The following is a 21,780-nucleotide window of genomic DNA, read 5'->3' as shown; positions in this document are numbered from 1 at the left end:
TTTCTTTTTCCACAAATAGAAACAGATTGATTTACGTACACATTGGCCCTGAAAAAATGACTGCACACTGAAGTTTTGTTCACTGCAGTCCGTTGCTCTCTTCCTTTCTTTATCCTTGTGTATCCATGTACGCCTCATTGAGAAATTCTTCAGGGGCAATGTGGTTACATTGTAACCAAGGTTATGTTGTTAATGGCATGGTGGTATTCAGCCTATCTTGTGGTTTTCAGGGTAGCAGCTCCATTTCCTTCTCTGTCACTCCTCATTGTGACCCTTTCAACAAGTTCACACTGTGCTGCCTTCAAGGACAGTCAGAAATGTGACAATCATGAAAACAAAAGTCAATGACAACTTTTTTGTTTGAAACTTTTTATGTGGCTTATGATGGAAAGTAATTTAAAGTGCATTTGCCCAGGTACTTATTTTGAGGTACTTGTAGTTTACTTAGTATTTACCTTTAATACAACTTTCTACTGTCCTGCATTTTGAAAGCTAATATTGTACGTTTTACTCCACTATAGTTTATGTAATTGACAACCTTAGTTACTTTGCAAATCCAAATTATCAGTACAAAATATAGATAGAGTTCTGATATAATATGAAAGATTAAGCTACCAAACAACTCAGTAACTGTGTAATGCAATATATGATACATCATTTTATGAAATTGACTTTTTGCATACTGATTCCTTTTAATCTGAGTACTTCAAGCACATTTTGATGCTGATGCTTTGTAGTTATACTTAAGTAAAATGCTGAACACAGGACTTTTACTTTTAACAGAGTGGGTTAATTCTCTGTGTAATATAGTGTCATTCCTCATTTAAATAATTCTAAAAAAAATCAAGCCAGACAAATTCTCACCATTTTATTTACTTTTTAACTTTTCAATGTATCCATTATTTCCACACATTCTAACCAATAATCAATAATTATAATTTGATAATATAATATGTATTATTTTGAAATGGGACATTCTGCATAATGAGCAATTTTATTTTTAGTTGGCTTAATTTAAGTACATTTTGATGCTAATACTTTTGTATTTACACTTAAGTAAAATGTGAAATGCACTGTGTTGTACTAATATTGTTTTTTCCACTACCGGTAGCCAAATAAACGTATATTTTTCTAATATTTCTATCATACTAACTTAGTAATAGATTTTTAATTAAAATTTGTTAATAAAATCTTGCACTGCTAATTTGACACTTAAAATAGCTGCATTTCAATTTTTAGATATCCGCAAAAATATACCTCAACCTCTATATTTCGCTCTCTGTCGATATATATGACGTTATATTGCAAACTTTATTTTTTAATTCTACTTGTATTGACATTAATTGTATTTGTAGTGTTTGTGTGTATGGAAAACATCACTTCTCTACGTTGTGAGATTAATATGCGCATGGTTCCAAATACAAATACATTTCATAAAAAATATATAGAGTTGTCACATCTGAAGCCAAAATGAAATAAAATAAAATAACAGTAAATTCTATCTCTATGATTTGGTTCATTTTGTTAGTCTATTATTTTTTTTTCAGTGTAAAAGTCCTTTATCGCCTCTCAACGTCAATAATTCCGAGCTTCACCTGAAGGTAGCATCAGACAAACCTGCTGTCGGACACCCTGAAAGCAACAAGCTAGACTGGACAAAACGCTCACTGCTGCAGTGCCGCACACCGTGATTTGACGGGAACAGCACCAAAACGAGGTTGTTTATCCCCATCCAACGTTTGTCTGGTGAGTTTTTTCTCTTTTGTGAGACGAAAACGTTAGTTTGTCGTCGTAACAACAAGGTACTGTGGTTAAACTTTGTCCTGAGCATCAACGACGCAGGTGGAGGGATGTTTTTTTTTCTCTCAGGATGCTCGAGCCTACACCCCGTCCCGAAAAAGACAGGCATGAAAGTTTGTCCTAACCCGTAAAAGACGTTTATTCACTTGTGTTGTGGACGTCGAAGGACACCTACTGTGGTCAAAGTCCAAAATCTCCGAGGCAGGGCATATTATCAATCGTGTAGAAACCATTTTACGTTGACAGATAGCATCTGGATGAACGGTTAACCGCTAACGTTAGCTAGCTTTAGTGCTATAAAAATACCACAGTGACACGTGCTGTCTGTTTAAACGACTGTATTTGAATAATACATTAAAAATCAAACAAACAGCACGACATTGATAGTCGTAAATTGCATGTTTTCTTTGATAGCGATGGATAAAACTTTACTGGTGACTTTTGCTCAGAACATCAATAGTATAAGTCGCTATGTATGGACACAGGTGACTTAATTAACTTTAACTGTCCTCTTTTAGATAAATGAGGACAGGGCTGTCATATAACCAGGGGCGTTTCTAGGATTTGAGGACACTGGGGGCTTTGCCTGCATCAGAGTAGGGGGGTCCAGGGGGATCCGAACCCAGGCAATGTTTTTAATTTTTATTTTCATTTTCTTTGATGAACAAGCAACACTTTTATACTTTTTTAATGCATGTTGGCACCTAAAGCCTCCTGCAGACTGTGAGATTTTTTGCATCCTTTTAAGCTTAGTGCAAGCTACGTGGTGCAACATGGATCTTTATAAACTTTAATATGATATAAGGTGTGATGCATGCAAACTGAGCAATTGACATCACCTACTGAATCGCAGGCTACGACCTACGTCCATCGACATCAACATGTTTTTTTGGTGTGCGTTATCCATTTATGCGGCAGTAGTGTTAAAGAAAGAGCCACGACCAAAGAAACTGCCACATTTCTGTCATGATGATTATCTTTTCTTTGAGACAGCCCAAAATCGCACAGTGCATACCAGGCTTAGCACAAACTTAAGAAATTTCTCACAGTTTGTTCTATGACATAAAATATGTCAGTGAATACCCCACTCACACACTTTGAAGCTGCGGCAAAAGTGCGACTGTAGTGTAGTTTGTTTAGCCTAACAATAGTTTTTCACTTTTGGTGACTGGAATCAGGCTTCAAAAATCCAGAAAGGGTGTTCATTCATGGAGACTGTCTTGCTGAACAAAACATGAAAGTATTATAAACACAGGTCTTCTTTATAGACACAGGGTTTATTTTCAGCAGTAATCCAATCCAATGTAAAAATCCCAAAGGCTTTTAGATGAGGAAACCAGTGTGACGTTAGCCTCTGGGTTAGCCTACAGAAAAACCTCATCCCTAAGGCACTCTATCAACTTTCATTGTACCTGGGTGAAGGCAGATGCAGTTTCGTAAAACCCAAGCATATCTGTATAACCACTGTCACTGTACCACTGGAAAAAAAAAGTTCTTTATTGTAATGAGGATGAACCAGCCCCTTTCAATAAGGCCACTGGGATGGTTATGAAGTTTAGACCTGGGTAAGTATCATGAGTAATTCAACACTTTCCCTCCTAGACAAATACAACCAGCCTTGACTGTTATAGACTGTTATTAGACTTATGCTGGTGTATATTCAACAAACACAAAACCGGCACTATTTCCACAGCTGCTATTCCCTAAATGATACTGTGTAGATCATTTTTATGGGTCTTAGTGCTTCCTACCCCATGGCCTTGTATTTACAGAGATAAAACTGTGCTCAACTCAATTATATGCATAGGTTTATGATCTGTTTAGTGCTGTGAATAATTTAAAGATGTGGTTTGTGGATATAACAAGAGATGATGTTTTGAACTTGCATGCTGCATCATTTAACAGCTAATAAGATGTACCCCAGTGGAGACCTTGATCATAAAAGTACAGCAGAAGGAGTTAGAAAATGGGCAAAATTGCCAGTAATAGCATACCATAGTATTAGCTTGTTAGCATGGCTTGTTTCTTTTCCAGTTGGCTCTCTGAGATTGTGACTTGATACTACTGTGTGATCAGTTGGGAGTTATGTGCAGCTCGGAGGAGTACAGATGTGAGAACAGTAATTTTATTTGACTTGGTAAAGCATGCAGAGTTTGAATGCTGAGAAGGAGACTTGATGTTGCTGCTGAGATGCTGCGTTTGTTGTGACATTTGACAGGCAGCAGTATCCCTTTGGCAAACAAAATCCCTCTGATTATGCTCACCTGCTGTGGCACACATTTTATGCAGAGCTGTCATATGACAATAAGCTGAGTCTTGACATGAGTAGGTCTATTTTGCCTGACTAATTGGGACGGCTGCAGTTACCTGTCATTGTTGGTGTTAGTGTGTTTGCTTTTTGATCCTTTTGTTCCGTTTCATTTTTCTTTTCCTCAGATTAAGGTTGTGGGATTTGGGATGTGGAAGCAAAACTTGTGTTTTATCAGAAAGAACGAAATTCAATTATTTTTCTGACTTTATATTCGGGGTCATATGAGCAATATGCACCTGCAATTTGTTTTTCACACAGTTTATGTGTTTCCCATTATCCTCTGCAATTTCAGAATTAAACTGGAGGAAGAAAGATGTCTGCGGTTTATAAAGATGACCAGGAGGACTGGCTGACAGTGTGTCTCAAGTACCTGCTCTTTGTTTTCAACTTTCTCTTCTGGGTAAGTGAGAGTTGGGAGTGTTCAAGCTAGCTACACTCACAAAAACCTTACAGGGAAGAAAAAAACTTTACAGTGATAACACTTTGTCATCTATTTACTCGCAGTGTGATGCTCGAACAAAATTGAATACGTTTTGAATATCCCTCTGTGTCCTCTGTCTAAATTCAGAGGTTTATGCGGGTCTGTGAATGCAGTGCAGGCAGAGCTCTCTCCATGACTTCTTTTATTTCTCAGCAACAGTTTGTGACTCATGGTGTGGATATTGATTTGTCAATATTGTATATGTGTGTGCGTATAATATACATATATATAGATAAGTTATTCCAAGAAAACAAAATAAACCACCGTTAATAAAGAATCTGAAAAAGGCAGACATTCTTCATGAATTGAAGTCATTGGGAAACCCGTCACAACAGCAAAACTATATTAAAACACCTTTTTACAAACTCTCACACAACAGTAAAATGTGCAGTAAAATAAGTCACATGTATGCAGTCAAATATAGTCAGTACTTCCCAAACACATGCATTTTCGCTAAAATGTTACAATTTAAATCCGCTCCATCCAGCACCCCCTGAGCACGCAAGTGCATATGAGCTATCTGGCTGTGCATGAGACTGTTTGTACTGATCTGTTTTAATTTACATTTGTGAAGTTTCTAAACGGATGTTTTGAGATAGCTTTTCTGTAGTGAAACGTAGCACCTGTTCACCTCAATTAGTCAAAAATGTTTGCCTTTCTTTGGATTCTCTGTTCACCGTGAAGGCATGGGGGAAAAACAAAGTTTCCTTATAAATTCAATGTAACACACAGTGAGTAATTAATGAACAGGTGATTATTTTGCAGACAAAGTATTACATGGATGAGATTTATTAAAATGCTCTTGTATAGTTGTCATGAATGTTGAAAATAGCTAAAATGACCAGAAGTTTGTGTTCTTCTTGTACCAGGTTGTAAACATGTTTATTTTTGCTGTAAAGTTGGGCATTATAACATAGGAGTCTATAAAGATTTACTGGCACTGGGAACCATCCTCAAGTGGCCATAAGAGGCACTGCAGTTTTTGGCACTGAACTTCTTTTTTTCAGTCCTGAAATGTTTCTTAAATACTGCAGACAGACAGAGACAATCAGGGAGAGGATTAAGCAGTGTTTTGAGTGGGGAAAAAGCTGAGCTATGGCCTCGGCCCAAAGTGAGTCATAGATTATTTAGGGCTTGTCAGTGTTCGATGGGAAACAGTATGTCAGACCTGCTCTTTGGCACCACACTTTATGATACTGCAATTCGCTCCTATAAGTGTATGCTCTTACAGCTACTGTGCAGAGTGTCTGGGTCACTTTGAAGCATTTTGAAGTCTGAGGCAAAGAGAATATTGTGTACAGAGAGAGACTTCAGTTGTGTGTGTGGGAGAGGTTAAAGAGAGAAAAGGGATCAGACTTGGGTTTATACTCGGTCAACACCTTAAAACTCTCCCTTTTCTCCTTGGGTCACAGGCTCTACTCCATATTCTTACTCACATCACTTTTTGAGACTTTGTTTTTTCTTTGTCCACAAGTGCAGCATGATAATGTGCATCAGTCATTAGGGCAGTAGATGTTTTGGAGGATATTTCCTGTTTTTTCAAATTCAAAAAGAGCAGAATGCAAAACACTCAGCTAGTCATCTTGCTAAATAAAAAAACCATCCATTTTGATACGGACCCAGCAGATTGGATTAATGCATGCCTTCTAAATAGGATTTTAAAGGATTTGTATTCAAGCAGTTTCGATACTGGATTTGGATTTGATAAAACTAACTGGCAACCTCCAAGGCTGAAAAATAAAGTCAATATGTAAGTGCCAGAAGCTGTAGTTCCTCTAATGACCTCTTAAAACTGGCTCCAAAACGGAGTAAATCCTCATAGACCCCCATGTTAAAATGCAGAAATAAACATGCGTACAGCCTGGTACAAGAAATGGTTTTGGTCTCTATAGCTTATTTCAACATTTATGACAACTGCACAGCTTGACAACTGTACAGGTTGGCTGAATTTTTTAAACCTTTTATGAATGCCCAAAGTTGCGCATATTTAAGGGCACGCTGCTGTGAGGTCTCACTGCAGTGTGTGTGTCACATCCACACTTTGCTCCTCCACAGCTCCACCCTCTTGTTCAAATATGGTTACTTCTGGCTAAAACAAACACAAAGGTGATGGCCGAAATGCTGAACTCGAGGCTTAAAAATGCCAGTCCATTAACCAATGGGTGTGGTAGCAGTAGCTACAACCATTATTTATACAGTCTGTGGATAAAACCAAGCCATGGCAGTTTAAATGTACACTTAAATGTATACTTACCTGCAATTCTTGAATAAGCAAAGGATTATATGTCCAAAAAAATGTCTTAAATTTGGTTAAAAGTTATTTATAAAAAGATTAAATTTAAGTGTCTGATACTTGTAGACATCCAGTTGAAACATACGCAAATTTATTACAATTCAGTTGATTTCTCAAATTTTACTTCAAAATAAAAGTGCTACATATGCAACAGTTTGGGAAGAGTCTTCTCCCTCAGGCCCCTGTTTATCCAAGTGGTACTTCTTGGCTGTGTTGTTGTGAGTTTTATGGATCTTACTTTTGACGGAAATGGAATGGGAGGATGAAGGGGAGAGACTCTCTGAGGCATTTCCTCTCTGTCCGCTTTCGAAACTGATGAGAGGAACAGATCCTGGACGCCACCCTGGCTCTGTTATCCAGGATTGTTTGTGAGGAAGTGGTCATTATGCCCTGATTTGACCTTTGAAGTCCCACCGCTCCTTCGACTGTTATTCTTTATGCCTGGCCTCTTCTCACTGTTTCTTTTTGTATTTCCTCTCGAAAACCTCTTTTCATTCGCCCACTGTCCTCTAATGACGTTGCATTTTGTGACTCATCTAATAGCATTGAACTTGCTTCCTATTTGTCACTTTCTGCCCTGTAAAAAGCTGTACAGTTTTTTCTTTATTTGTCTTTCTTTTAAGAGTGAAGTGCCATGACACGGTACCTGTTTTCACAATATTTTCTTTCCCTATTCAAGTCATCCATATCTCATCTTTTTCCATTTTATGAATCATACCCTTTCACCGTGCTTTTATTGTGACCTTATCATATCTTGTCATCTCTTTTTCTGCACTGAGAGCTTTTGCGTCGTATCTCTTTCTTTATCTTTATGTTCTAATACCATTTTCACCCCACCACCTCCTCTCTCCCTCTCCCCTTCTCTGCCAGGTGGGTGGAGCAGCTGTTTTGGGTGTAGGAGTCTGGACACTAGTGGAGAAGAGTGACTACTTGAGTCTGCTGGCCTCCAGCACTTTTGCAGTCTCAGCGTATATCCTCATCCTGGCCGGCAGCCTGGTGGTGGTTACAGGCTTTTTGGGCTGTTGTGCTGTCATCCGGGAGCAGAAAAGCTGTCTGTCCACGGTGAGACAGGGGACCCATGGGGGTAGGGGTCATGTATGTGACAACAGAATGTTAATTTCGACAGATCTGCAAAATTGCTTACTTAATTCTTCAAAGTTTTTGATGCCTTGACAAAAATAAAAAAAATAGTTTGCATAGGTGTTTGCCTCTGCAAGTAAGAATTTGAGATATGTTATGAAGAATTAGTGGTGTAACGTTCCACTGATCTGGATCAACAAATTGACTTAATGACCAGCAATGAGTAAGAAAAAGTATAAATAATACATGTAAATTGTTAAGCTGCTAGCCACTAGGCTAATGTATGCAGTGTAAAAGTGCTTAAGGTAAATACTGTGTGACGAGCCAAAAACAATTGCTTTGTCTGTGAACCTTGACAGTTGTTATTTGGCTGAGCTGTCATGTCGATCCCTGTATTATGGCTGTTGGGTGAAGTTTGCCTTCATGGCTAACTGGCACAAAGCCCTGAAAAAGATGAGATCAAAAAAGATCATTGTTTGGGTTAAATTGAAAATATTTCTTCCAGAAAGAGCATTCTGACAGACAGAGTTAAGTTATCCTTTGTGCTGTTGGATGTGTGCCAGTGGAGTCAACTTAAAGTAAACTTAACTGCTTTTAACTGGTTCTAGTTATTAAGATTATTTATATGATATTTTCATCTTTTATGATCAAAAGCAAAAATCAAAGGCATATCAGCTTCTTCTGTAAAAGCATGTGTTAAATGGGCAGATGATATCCTCTCATATTGATACAAGGCCCCTGAATTGAATTGAATCAAAATTGTATCGTAGCAGACTTTATGATGTCGGCAAATATTGTATCCTTGTTAAAAGAATCGATATGATGTCGTATTGTGATGACACTGGTGATTTACAGTCCTATTACAAATACATTGGGTATTATTTTCTCTGAATACTAGTTTCTGTACGAACAAGAAATGATATATTAAGTACGTTTGCTACCTTTTATATGTGAACGGTTTCTCTATTTTCTGCATTGCATGGTGGGACAACTATCAACAGCACAGTCAAAATTCAAGCAGATTTATTTTGCATCCTGGCAGCTTTCCCAGTGTGACTACGCTGGATGCTCATTTACGGATGAGTGCAATACACATTTAGCAAATATTGTGATATAGAAAGGTTGGAGATTCCTTATGTTACACATCTGAAATGCTGCGCTGTCTCATAAGTTATGTAATTTGAATGATGATGTGGGCAGCACAGTGTTTTCAGGTCCAGGCTACTTGTTAGTGGTCTTAGATTGTCATGTCTACACTGAGAAGCCAGATGCTCGCCCACACGCATGCAATGGTTGCTTGTTTCTCTCCCAGGTCTAAGGTCTAACACTGGATGCTGACAAATGGCTCTGACAGGGACCTTACTGTCCTCATTATTTTACAGAGACAGGGCCCGATGGGAGAGTAGGCAGGCGGTAGGTTAACGTTCACTGCCGCAGGACTATTTATAGGTCTGTCTATCTACTGTTGATGGATGGAGCAATAGAGGAGAAAAAGGGGCTTGCAGGATTGAAGAGGTGTAGAGGATTTGGAAGTCTGTCGTGTGTCTTGATTGAATACCGACTGTATCGATGATAGTTTTAGAGTTTTAGGAGATTAATGAGTAATTTCAGTATGTGTTTGTGTAAAAAAAAAAAAAAAAAAATAAAAAGGAGTAAAAAAAAAGATTGAACGTAGCATTTTGTGGGGGCAGCAGGCGCACAGAGACTGAAGTGTTTGAGCAGAGCTGAAACACGCTGAGCAGGCTGCATGACATAGTTACTGAAAAAGAGAGGAGAACATTTGCTAAAGTGTCTGTATATTAATTCAGTGGGATTATTGCTCCCTTGCAGCTTTCTGTTTGACCAGTGGTTTCACTTTGTTTTAAGAGTCACGCGGGCTGGATAGTAGCATCTGTCGCTCAATAACGGTCTCACGTGAAGCACTGCTGTTTCTGACGTCGCACTGTTGTGTTTGCAACAGGTGGGCCTAATTAATGCATTTCCATTTCATGGCATGACCCGTGTTTATGTGTGTGGTACATGAGCTATTTTATAACCACACAAAAGTTTATCCTTGAGTTATTTTAGCTTGAGAAAGCTGCAGTTTTGATCTTACTCATTCTGCAACTGTCAGAGCACCCTAAATGTGTGGGCGATGTATTCGCTACACAGTTTATATAACTATCCCCTGTGTTTCAGTACGTACAACAGTGCTTATCATGACAGATAAAGCTCACAATTAGAGCCACCAGTATTTATTTTTCGACATTTTAGTTTTTAGCTGCTGAGGAATTGATCTTGTGTTTTATTTAAAGAAGTAATCCACTGCTGGAAAGATTTTCATAAAACTGGGCTGTCTTTGCAGTAAAAAGACACAAATACTTTTGAAACTGGTGCTACATGACCAGAGAAAATCAGAGAGAAAGGGCTGCGGCGTTCACTTTTGCTTAACAGGAACCAGACCAATAAATGCTCCAACTGGTGGTTGACGTAAAGCGAGCCTGTTCATTTTGACCAGGCCCCCCAGGAAAGCTGTTCAGCCTTGCTTCAGTTTTTTCCAATTGCCACTTGCCGTATTGCTGCAGAAAAATCCCCTGTGGCTCAATTACGAATCTTTCTTTGATGAACTTTTAAGCCATTGTGGTTTCATGTTTGTAAAACTTTCTGTAAGCTGAGAAAAGCGATTTAAAAATCTGTGATGTCATCACAATGTGAAGTCTTTAAGTCAAGTGGGAACTTGCAAGCGGGGCCAGCGGAAGAAAAAGAATGCGTATATTCAGTAGGCTGCCTACTGCAGAAATAAAGCTACAAGCTACAAACTTTTTATTGGCTTATGTGCCAGGGGAACAACTCAATTGGAATGAATAGGTGCTATTTTGCTATTGTATTATCATGCCTTCAAACATATTATCTGAGGTTTTGACACAACACACAATATTGCAGCAGAGTATAAACTAACTATCTCACATTTTAGTTAATAAGTAAGCTAAAATATGTTTCTGAAACCATTTTAGGTGAGAAATAGGCATCACAGTTACAGAATCGGCCAAGTACTTCTTTAACTTCATGAATCTGATGTCTGATCCATTAAATTCCTTTTTTTACTGATAAATACAAATGGACGTATGTGCTGATGATTAATATTTATTTCTACTTAATTAACTTTTTGCTGAGATGGTGTTTTGAAGTTAATAATGATACATAATGGAACTCGTTTGGAGCAGTGTGGAGGGCTCTTTAAAAGATGCCCGAGAGAAATCTGATTCTACAGCCTGTCAGATTGATTTCTGCTTCGTCTGTTTCCGTGCGTCATTTCCATCTGCGTTAGAAGTGACAGATGCAGCACAGTTGATGGAAGTTTTTATTGAGCCGTCACGAGCGTCAGCAACTTTCTCAGATGAGTTAGCTCAGCAGAGAACTGCTCTGATGACTATGAAGCTGAACTATCTGGATGAAAGTGAGGTTTTTTTTGTCTTAATTTACTGAAGTGCCTCCTCTCGTAACCTCTCCCTGTCCTGTTTCATTCACAGTATTTCTTCTGCCTGCTGTTGATCTTCTTGATAGAACTGGTGGCTGGAGTGCTGGCTTATGTCTATTACCAGAGGGTAAGTGAAAATATTTGTATACATTTTTGGTAGTGGATGTTTTGGGTGCGTGTTTTTCCGGGGAGAATGTTTGAATCGCTATTTAGATTTGAGTGGCACAGATTGTGTTGGCCCTCCGGGTGTGTGTTGAAGAGCAGCACTTATTGCAAAAATAGTTAAAGCTCTGCAGTGAAAACTCTGAAACAGAACTGTAAAATAGAGACTAAAATGCTATTCAGAGTTTTCTCTCCTTCAGGGGGATGTTAACTTACTTCCTGATTACCATCTCAGAAAAATCAATTTTTTTATGGCTGAGTTCAGAAACTGAACAGTTGTTATGGCAGACACAGACTCCAGGGCATCATTTAGGAATGCAACAATTGTGAAATTCTGAGCCTATAACAATGTTTTTTTTTTTAATTTATTTTGCTTTTGTTGGTCTTTATTCCTCCTTTTGTACCAGGAAAACAAAGAATTCTTCTATATAGTAAAATAACTGAAGTCTTTTTAGCCCAAAAGAATAGAATAGATATTTTTTGTCCACCATAGTGGAAATTTGTTATTTTTTTTTAAATTTTTGTTTTTTACATCACCTTTAAATGAGGACAAATTCAATCATATAAATTTATAAAACAACCTTTAATATAACTGTCCTCCACATGAAAAACATAAAAAACCTGCTTCAAAAATGTTTTCAATATATATTATATATCAGTGGCTTCTAATATCTGTTTTGTATTACGATAAAAATATCAAAAAATACTTTAAACTAATACTTTATTTACTTTTAGTTCCTCACCAAAAACTAAATTTTACAGCAGTACATACACAAGTTTGCAATTCTATGTGCCTGTCAACGAATATATATGGATAACGCCATTTGTTTGCTGTGTTTCCTTGGCTCATCTGACCCCCCTCAGTGATTTTATTGCAGTCAGCTGATTTCTTTTTCTCTTTTTTAGTCTTTTTTTTTTTCCAAAAGCGAAAAGGTTTCTCACTGATCTTTGTTCGGTTTCAAAGGACATGGGCGATGATGAGTCAGAAGCAGAAGATCATTTAGCTTTTCTTTTTAGCTCTTCTTGCTTCTATACATGTATATGGGTTGTCAGATGCCACCTGCACTGAGCGTCTTGCTCAGTGTCTGGGGTTTGTCGAACACACAGTTTGAAGTATCTTGTTATCTCACAAACATCTGCCTGTCACTCAGCTAGGACTGAAAAGAGCACCATGCTATCTGCGGGCAAGCTCCGAGATTTATTATAATGGAAAAGGGTTCAGCACAGGATAGAATCACTTTAAAGATAAGGGCTCTCATCCTCTCTCCCTGTTTCTTGTCTCTCCAGTGTGTGTGCACACATGGGTGCACACAAACATATCCACACATCAATGGCTATATTTAAAGTCTATTTTTTGCAGTGTATTTTTCATCTGTCTTTTCTATCGCAGCTCTCACAGATGCGTGGGAGTTGCTACCTGTCTATCTCGTCGTAATCCACCCACTCTTTCACTTTTGTCAGGCTTATCACTTCAACACTCTCTCACCTTTTAAGTCTTTGCTCATGCACATTTTTTTTGCATTTGATGTGTTGCATCTGTAACAAATGAAGCAGCTTGTGGTTACAAAATAAATTTAGTTCTCTTCCATGAACACTTCTCCTCCTTCTTAAGCTCAAACACTGTGTTTTCTCACTGTTTGCGGCTCTTTCTTTTTGTTCCTCATTTCCAGCTTAGCGAAGAGCTGAAGCAGCATCTCAACCAGACTATGAGCGAAAACTACGCCCAGCCAGGGAGGGAGGCCATCACATTAGCCGTGGACAGACTACAACAGGACGTATGGACAATATTTATAAAAGCCTCTGAGGCTTTGTTTGAGTTATGAAACATTATATGCTGCACTTTTCTTCAGCTGGCATAGTCAAGTAGAGTCTAACTTTGTAATACAATACTGTGCAAAGGTCTTAGGCCACCATAGATTTGTTGTTTTAGCAAAGTTGTAATGAGGATATATATATATTTCTCAGTCTCTTTATTAAGATACAAACAAAGAACACAGAGAACATATATATGCATACACCAAAAATGCTGACAAATGCATACACCAAAAAAAGTCAGGACATATTGGTTTCTCCAGACTGACGTCAATATTTAGTGTGAAACATGGAATCGTACAACGATAACAAACGGTAGCTCAGACAATCAGTATTAAGCTTTGGATATGACCTGAATACAATTGGATGTATATACGCCAGAAGATTAGCATTGTCAATCTCATTGTCTGCCTAAGAGAGTTCAAGACATGCTAAGTGGAAAGGCATGTCACACTAAAGTTATTTTATTCTGAAATATTTGTATTTTTAATACTGTATACAGATTTCCTGTATGTTCTGGTCGTATTTTAGTAAAGAGACTAATGACAAATAAGAATATATATGTATAATCATTACAACCTTGCAAAAATAACAACGTTTAAGGTGGCCTAAGACATTTGCGCAGTACTGAAATTCATTTTCAATGACTCAGTCTGCAGCTTCCAAATATGAAGAAGTTTTGTATTGCACTGAGATTCTGAGTTCTGTGTTATCCTTTAGGGTTTGCTCATAGTATTGCTCCAAATTGACAAGTGAAATAGTCAGAACTTAAGTCATTTTGCCCAAGCCCCTGAGACAGAAGAGGGCAACTCCCTTCAGTCGCAAGAATTGTCAATACTTTAAAGAATAACGATTTGATAAATTGGTTTGAACTGAACAAATCTGAGTTAAATTGCTTAAAAAAAAGACTTTTGCTTTTCTGATAATGTGACATCATGAAATCAAAACCCTTTGCTCTCCTCTTTCTGTCTCTCTAGTTCAAGTGCTGCGGCAGCAACAACTCCCATGATTGGATGGCGAGTGTGTATATTTTATCAAAGCAGGCAGAAGGCAGGATGGTGCCCGACAGCTGCTGTAAGACCATCACCCCTCACTGTGGCAAGAGAGACCACCCCTCCAACATCTACAAGGTGGAGGTCAGTGGACTACACACTTTTTGAAATAAAAATGTCATACGATGAGCACCATGTTGAGTCAAACTCTTATATAAACTCGTATATAAATATAATGTTGGATTTATGGAATTTTCTATTGACTGTCTAAAATGTTCACCGCACATTGCTTGCTGCTTGAAGAAAATATCACTGGAGTGCTTTTTAGATTTTCCCATGCCCTGGTTTTTCCCTTCTTGAACTAAAATAGAGACAGAAAGAGAGAAAACACTTTAGTTTGAAGCTGTTCTTTGATAAAATGAGCTCCCTGGAAATGAATAAAAGATGAGGTTTTGAATGCTTATCCATGCTGCTCAGGTGAAGTTTTTCCACTGTCACTTTCAGCTCCCCCTCTTGATTCACACAGTACAATTATACGCAAAGGTGTGAGGATACACCCTCAGAGTTAAACCAAAACACGTCTACATATCTCATACTATATTTAGGTCTAAATTTTAAAAAAAAAAATGTGAGGGGGGAGTTTTTAGCCTTAATGGACAGAACATCTTAAGCGTGACAGGGAAAGAGAAAGGGGACAACATGCAACAACATTGTTTTTACATGTAATAGTTTTAATAACAGGGTATCTTCTCTTTCTCTAAAGAGAAATTTGCTTGCGCTTTCCTTTCTAATGCAAACTCTAACTCTCTGCCAAGTCCACTTTGTGCTTGCTGGAGGTTTCAGATGTCTTTGGTGGTGTTGTGTCAAAGTCTGTTCGTCCATCAATACGTTTCCTGTATGAGATGGTGATTGGCTCTTGTATATGTGACATACCTAATCTATCCTGCTGGGGGATGTTTGAATCTCAGATTTTAGAGAAATGCACCTCTCTGGTGATAAACATTGCACAAGATCAGACATTTTAGGCAACATCAACAGAGGAAAAACACATTTTTGAGTGAAAGGGGGCTTTAAATTATAAATAGCCTTGAGTAAACTAGCTTGTATAAACTAACATGTTCTCTGCAGGATGGGTTCTCTTGTTCACAGTTTGGAAGTTAGCCATGCAGAGCTGCAGACAAGGCAAGCTTTAAAGGCTGTGCAGGCCTAATGGCTGTCTGTGTAATGGTATGCATTATCTGTGATATGATTTTAACTTTTAGCCATTGACTCTGCAGGGTGGATGCATCACTAAGCTGGAGCAGTTTCTGGCGGACCACCTGTTGGTGATAGGTGCTGTGGGAATAGGAGTGGCCTGTCTGCAGGTAAGTAAAATACGATATGTGCTGCAGTTCAGATCGTTGTTGAGGAAGCAGAATGCTGTTCCGCAGTCTTAAATCCGAGTAAACTGTATTTCATACTGTCCCAGTGATTATTTTATCAAAAATTAGAGGCCGCTTTTATCTTTGCATATGAATACTGTCCTTTGTTGAAACAGCCCAGACAAATGGGTTTTAATTTTTCCATTAATGAAAATGTACCTATGAAGGTCAACAACCTCTTAATGGAAACTTCTTTTCACCTCCCTCTAGTCTCTCACTAGTCATCATTATCCGATTTTGTTCATTCCTGTTATTTGATTTATCCCAGCCTGAGATGGATTCGAGCTTTTAAGCCTCACAGAGGTCAACGAGGCGAACAAGGGTGCCTTTTTATTGTAATTCTGTGCTGCCTGTCAGTCCTCTTGTATCTCTGCACTCTCTCTTTGCAAATTAACTTGAGGGAAACTTGAGACCAAACAAAACTGAACTGATTCTTTCCAGTGACATTTATATGACCGATATGCCCTTCAATGTCCATGACCATTTTACGTGAGGTTCTGGATGAACAGTTTTAATCAGGAACATGGGAACACAGGACAAGGCCAGACGTTCTCTACTGTAACTATTGAGGTTTAAAAAAAAAAAAGCTGAGAGATCACCAGTCTGTGACGAAGGAATTTAAAAATAAAGCTTGCTGTTATTTCAAGATCGTTTTTCATCCCCAAGTGATCTAACCGAGATTATGCTGGACATACAGATGAGGTGCTGAACATGCAGAACATACTGGGATAAATAGATGTAAAGCCAAATTGCTATTTAAGCCTGTATAGCAATTTAAAATGTTTTAATCCAAGCATATGTTTGCCATCCTTTTGCACTGTAGACTTACTGTACGCCCTGTCTTTGTCAACTGTTCCAGTCTGTTTTCATGTGTGTATACTTTCTTGTCTCTAGTTACTGACTGAAATATCACAGATTTGTTTAAATTCATTTTAAATCAACTAGTTTTTGTCATTTAATCTCGTGTGACCACACTAACCTGTCTATGGTGAATTGCACTGTGTGTTATGATGTGTATTTGTGTGTGTGTGTGTGTGTGTGGTGTTACCGTAGCTGGCCGGGGCCGTCTTGACAGCCTGCTTTATCTATCTGCTCTATAAAGAAGAGGAAGAGGACTTCGGTACATTGTGATTTAGCTCTAGGGCAGCTTTGTGGTTTAATCAACTGGAGAGAAAAAGGTTGGAAGGCACTGCGAAAAATTTGATATCTGACTGCATGTTTGTCCTTGTGGTCGGCCGCTCTGTGTTTAATCTGTGGGCTACGTGTGTGCTAAATGAACATGTGTATGTTACATGGTGTTTCGCTGAGTGTGAAGCATGCAGCTGCCTGGCTTTGGCTGTTTATTGCAGATTGTTGCCCTGCATGTTGTGATAATGGGCTGTTGTGGCTGATGAAGAAGTGATAAAGGTCAAACACATCATGAGAATGGCTTGATTAATCAAAATGCAACTGCTTCTGCAAGCTGATGTTGGCAAGAGTCATGTTTTGCATCTTTACACAGGGGGCCTCAGACTATAAAGTACCTGGCTGACAAGGAACTGAAAATTGCCTACGGTGAAATGTGTGTTTGCAGTATGTACCAAGGTTTTAGTTGTGTATGTCTCTCAGGTTTGCGCTCGACTCTTTGCTGGCCAATGTGGCTGTAAATATTACAGAACTTTGGCCATATGGAAAACACCTAAATTTAAAAAGCAATAAACACCAAACACACAAAGAGACAATCGGACTACCATGGAAGTAGTGTATGCTATGGACTGCCTCGGTGAATGAAGTTATGAAAATCCTGCAAAATCTTGCAACATATCTTTCATGTCATACTGTATTGGGCTATTTAATATGCAATTAATGAGTTTATTTGGCATATTTCCCACTGGACATTTTGCCTGTTGATATTTCCATCTTCTGGAAAACTTGCAAAACCAGCAAAAAGACCTTATCATCACTCCCCAGGATATTTTCTACTTATATGGCAAATTATTGTGGGGGACTTTGGTACGCAGTTTTTGGATAATTATTTTTTATTAGAAGGCGTAATCACCATACCTGTATTTGTTTTAGAAGAGATACTGCACTGTATACTAATGCTGTTTTTCGCTTCATTTTTCTATCATTTCTATTCACACACCTCCAAGCACACCATCATTTAGGAAGAGTGTTAGTGTTGTTGCTATAGAGACGTGTGCTAAAAAAGATTTGGCTATCATGAATGTTAAATTTCTTCAATGTTGATTGATTGGAGCTCTTTTTAAGGTTCCTAGATAAACATTTTTAACAGACATCTACCATCCAACAGGACCTGAGTGTTTTCTTTGTTTCTTTTTTTGTTTTTACTGTTACGTCATTTCTTTGTTGTATCAGTATCCTCCTGTCTTCTGAAATGAGGCCTCAAGAAAACAAAAAAAAAGCAGAGACTGTTTTTTCTAATTTTTCCTGTTATCTCATGGTTCTCTGAGCCAAAATATACTCTTTCTGCATATCCATCACCGGTGGTGGCAGAGAAGTGAAAAAAATCATCAAAAGCCTGCCTGAAGAGAGATTGTGATGAGTCAAAACACAATGCAGACTCGCTCAATAAGGCTTTCTCAGAGGGCTTTTAGAGACTCAGAGATTGAATCTGGGCATTTGCCTGTTTATCCATCAAGCCTGGCAGGCCCAGTGGCTTAGGTCAATATCTCTTTCTGCTGTTCTTACTTTATTTTTGGACCTTTTCTATAGTAGTACAGTATAGTATATAGTGCTTCTGTGAGTCAGATCTCATCTCTTAAAGGCTCTGCACACATCTGTGTGCTTACCCTGGTGCCGAGAGATTACAGTATCACATCATGTGTCTTAATGAATGTAGAAACCCTTGACACTGAAACAGCAGCGTTGGCTTATTTTAGAGGATTTATACACCACAGTTTCATTTAAGAGAACACCATATTGGAGTACCATTTTGTAATAGGGTAGTAAATACGTGACTCCTTTTGTTAAAAAATATCTAATTTCTAGCTAAAGCATGCAGTTTTAACTTTTGATCCACAGTCCAGCAATTATGTGATTTCTGGGTCAAAACCATATTTGTCAGCGACGTAGCAAGTAGAGTCTTACTTAACTTGAAAAGGGTGAATGTATCAAGTAATGTTACAGCTGCAGTGGATAACCTTTTTAGCAAATATGACAAAAAGTAATTTGTTTATAACTCTTGTTATCCTGACCGCAGTGCATGAGCCAGATAATATAAAAAAAAAAAAAAAAAAAAAGAAAGAATTTTCCTCTGCCTTCTCTTAGTGCGCCGTGCTGTCAGTCACTGCTCGTGAGCTGCGGTCAAACCTTCAAACCAGGCGGTGCTGATCAAATAACAGTCAAGATTCTGTTACTGCATTGCCTATTTATCAACTCAAATGTGTACAGAAACATCATTTTGTGTATTGTTTAGCTGTAAAATGAGAGTCTTTTTTGACCAATGGATGGATTAAGCTTGAATGTTTTCAACCAGGTGGCTGTGTCACAAACTTTCTCATTTACTACAATATGTTTCTGTACACATTTGAGGCAATAATTTGGCATTACAGTTACATAATCTGGATTTATATTTCAGTGCTACATGGTTTGAAAGTTTGACTGAAAATAACGAGCAATGAGTGACATGATTGAGAGCTGCGTTAGTGACTCCGTGGTTCTGATTGGCTGTTTTTTCTTAATTCTAGAAAATGCCTCTAGAGGCACTAATAGGAGGAAGAGCAATATTTTTTTTCATAGAGAATCTGTCTCATGTATTGCTGTCAGGATGCAGTGAACGTCTTAGCAAATACGACATTTTTTAATTTGTTTTATAATTTTTATAAAAGTTAGCTTTTCCTGACATTAATAAATGTGGTTTGTACTTGTTAAATTGTTAACATTAACATAATGTGTCTGTGGTCAACATTAGGCCCTGATTTCTGATGCAGAATGCAAAATTATGGTTATGAACAGACAAATTATTTGATGCACAGTGTTTAGCCGTCATTGTTTTACTTAATATTGCTTTGTCACCAGAGTTTAGTTTCGGTTCTGGAGCATTTTGCTGTAAAGAAAATGGACTACTAAATCATCTTTTTGACCCCAGCGCTTTATTTGCATTTGTGAAAGCCTGTGCACACACATGTTGCTGCAGCAATGGATGCTTGGCTGCTGCCATCCCCATAGTAACCACCTTTATACTTTCCAGCCGTCTCTAACCCCCATCACCTTTAACCCCTCTCTGTCCTCACGGTCAATAGCATTCAGGCCTCCCGCAGTCTTCCGTGGTGTCATGGAACAGCAGTTTCTGACCCAACACTTCCTGTTTTCAGGTCTGTGGGATGGTTTTCACCAGCTGCTTGTACAGAAGGATCAAGATGGACCCTTACTGAGTACACCAGACCCACAACACACCACCTTCAGCAGGGAGATGGAGCAATGACCTGCTGACACTTAAGCTACAACCTCTGAATCTTGAACTCTGACCTAAGCCAAGCGCAGAGACATATTCCAGGTCACTCACATTGCAGTCAGAAACAAATTATGCTGTTCATACAAAGCATATCAAACCAGGCTTATACATTTCTGACTGCGATCTTTGCTTACTGGAACATGTCTGTTTTACATCATTGCCTTGGCTTGGATGCGTGCTTTATTTTGAGCAGGACCAAAGAAAGGGACATACTCTTAATGCACTCTGCTCAGTTCAACTAATAATCCAAAGTTTACTCTGGTGTCACTGCTAATGAGGAAAGGTATATCTGGTTGTATAGTTCGTAAACACAATGTGCCTCTTTCACAATTCTGCTGGTAAATAATTATGTACTAATGCTGTGCCTGAAATCTTAAAGGGAGCTGACAATGCACTGTGATACACGGCAGCATTTGAAGTTTATTATCTTTATATTTGTAGTTATGTCTATATATTTCTGAAAATAGCAGCAGTGAATGTTAAATTGTAGGTTAGCTATTTAAGTGTATGGTTGCAAACATTTAGACCTTATCACAATCTAATAAGCAAAGGAAAAAGTCATTTTCTCAAATTTCTGAATCTGCAACTCCACCTAGTGGTTAACACTGGCCATATACTGTACTGTGTGTGAAATTATAACTGTATGCTACCCTTCAGAATTTTGCAATACCTCAAAATAAGCTATTTATCTTTGTGTGACACTAAAGATAAATGTACATGTCAGATGGATTTTAACATTAACAAACATTACTTTCTGTGGATTGTAGACCAATTTTCATCCTTTCCCTAGACACACTCAGCTTTCAATCTCTACAGTGAAGCAGCTGACCTTTGTGAGAGCTAAAGAAAGCATATACTATGTTTCTTTTCACTGCCTAATCTATCACTTGCCATCCCTTTTCCCATAGCTATTACTCATGCAACAATGAGTGGCCTTGTTGCTGCTGTACTGTTGAAGTGAGAAGACTTGGCTGGCCTATTATGGGTTATAAAGTAAGAGAAATATGTTCTGTGTTGTTTCTGGTTCAAAGATGTAAAAATGAAATATTTAGTTGTCATTTTTGTTTCATTTATATTCTTTGCAATGATGCAGCAGCTAAACCAAGACTCTATAAAGGGACGTTGTGGCTCTAGTTTTTCTCCACTGACTAACTCAAAAGGTGCTAAAGTATGTTGATGGTTTATGATGAGATATGACATTGGCATGTGCTCCGACTACTGACTGTGCTATTGAAAATATTGATACGAAACTCAAATAAAAGTTTAATTATTGCTGCATTAACAGATCGCATTGTGTTAATGGAAAACACATATTGAAAAGTGGGCAGCAATGATTGCTGTTTGGCAGTAGTTGATGAGACTATGATCATGAGAGCATTATGTCAGTGAAGTCAGTTTATTTTTCTGGGCAAAAGTTTGTCCCAGTACAATTTGTGCAGCATATGACATTTCTCCAACACAGCCTCCTATGGGCTCTGTCAGTTGTAGCAGTGAACCACTAGAGGGAGACAAAGG

At 38.2% G+C, this 21,780-nt stretch overlaps 1 protein-coding gene across 2 annotated transcripts; it reads left to right on the top strand.

Moving 5' to 3' along the window:
* Window positions 1-1,587: 1,587 nt before the first annotated feature.
* tspan11 (tetraspanin 11) lies at window positions 1,588-21,547 on the top strand. 2 transcript variants are annotated; one of them, XM_088072729.1, is made up of 9 exons: window positions 1,588-1,746; window positions 4,404-4,511; window positions 7,756-7,947; window positions 11,475-11,549; window positions 13,255-13,359; window positions 14,374-14,532; window positions 15,666-15,752; window positions 16,863-16,987; window positions 20,126-21,547. In XM_088072729.1, exons 2-8 carry the CDS (start codon window positions 4,425-4,427, stop codon window positions 16,938-16,940), a joined length of 783 nt encoding a protein of 260 aa, XP_087928855.1. In that variant the 5' UTR covers window positions 1,588-1,746; window positions 4,404-4,424; the 3' UTR covers window positions 16,941-16,987; window positions 20,126-21,547. The 2 variants fall into 2 exon arrangements, with proteins under 2 accessions (XP_087928855.1, XP_042367589.2); XM_042511655.2 differs by lacking the exon at window positions 16,863-16,987.
* Window positions 21,548-21,780: the final 233 nt, after the last annotated feature.

This window comes from Plectropomus leopardus, chromosome 22, assembly GCF_026936395.1.
Source record: "Plectropomus leopardus strain MGB_pleo_1.0 chromosome 22, ASM2693639v1, whole genome shotgun sequence".
NCBI classification, from domain to species: domain Eukaryota; kingdom Metazoa; phylum Chordata; class Actinopteri; order Perciformes; family Serranidae; genus Plectropomus; species Plectropomus leopardus.
This window is presented reverse-complemented; position numbering and strand designations above follow the sequence as displayed.

Bases quoted from the DNA above. Each gene is read 5' to 3' on its own strand.
- tspan11 (XM_088072729.1), top strand. From the start codon at position 4,425: ATGTCTGCGGTTTATAAAGATGACCAGGAGGACTGGCTGACAGTGTGT. The intron at 7,948-11,474 runs GTGAGACAGGGG...TTTCATTCACAG, and splicing joins AGAAAAGCTGTCTGTCCACG to TATTTCTTCTGCCTGCTGTT. The intron at 14,533-15,665 runs GTCAGTGGACTA...TTGACTCTGCAG, and splicing joins CCAACATCTACAAGGTGGAG to GGTGGATGCATCACTAAGCT.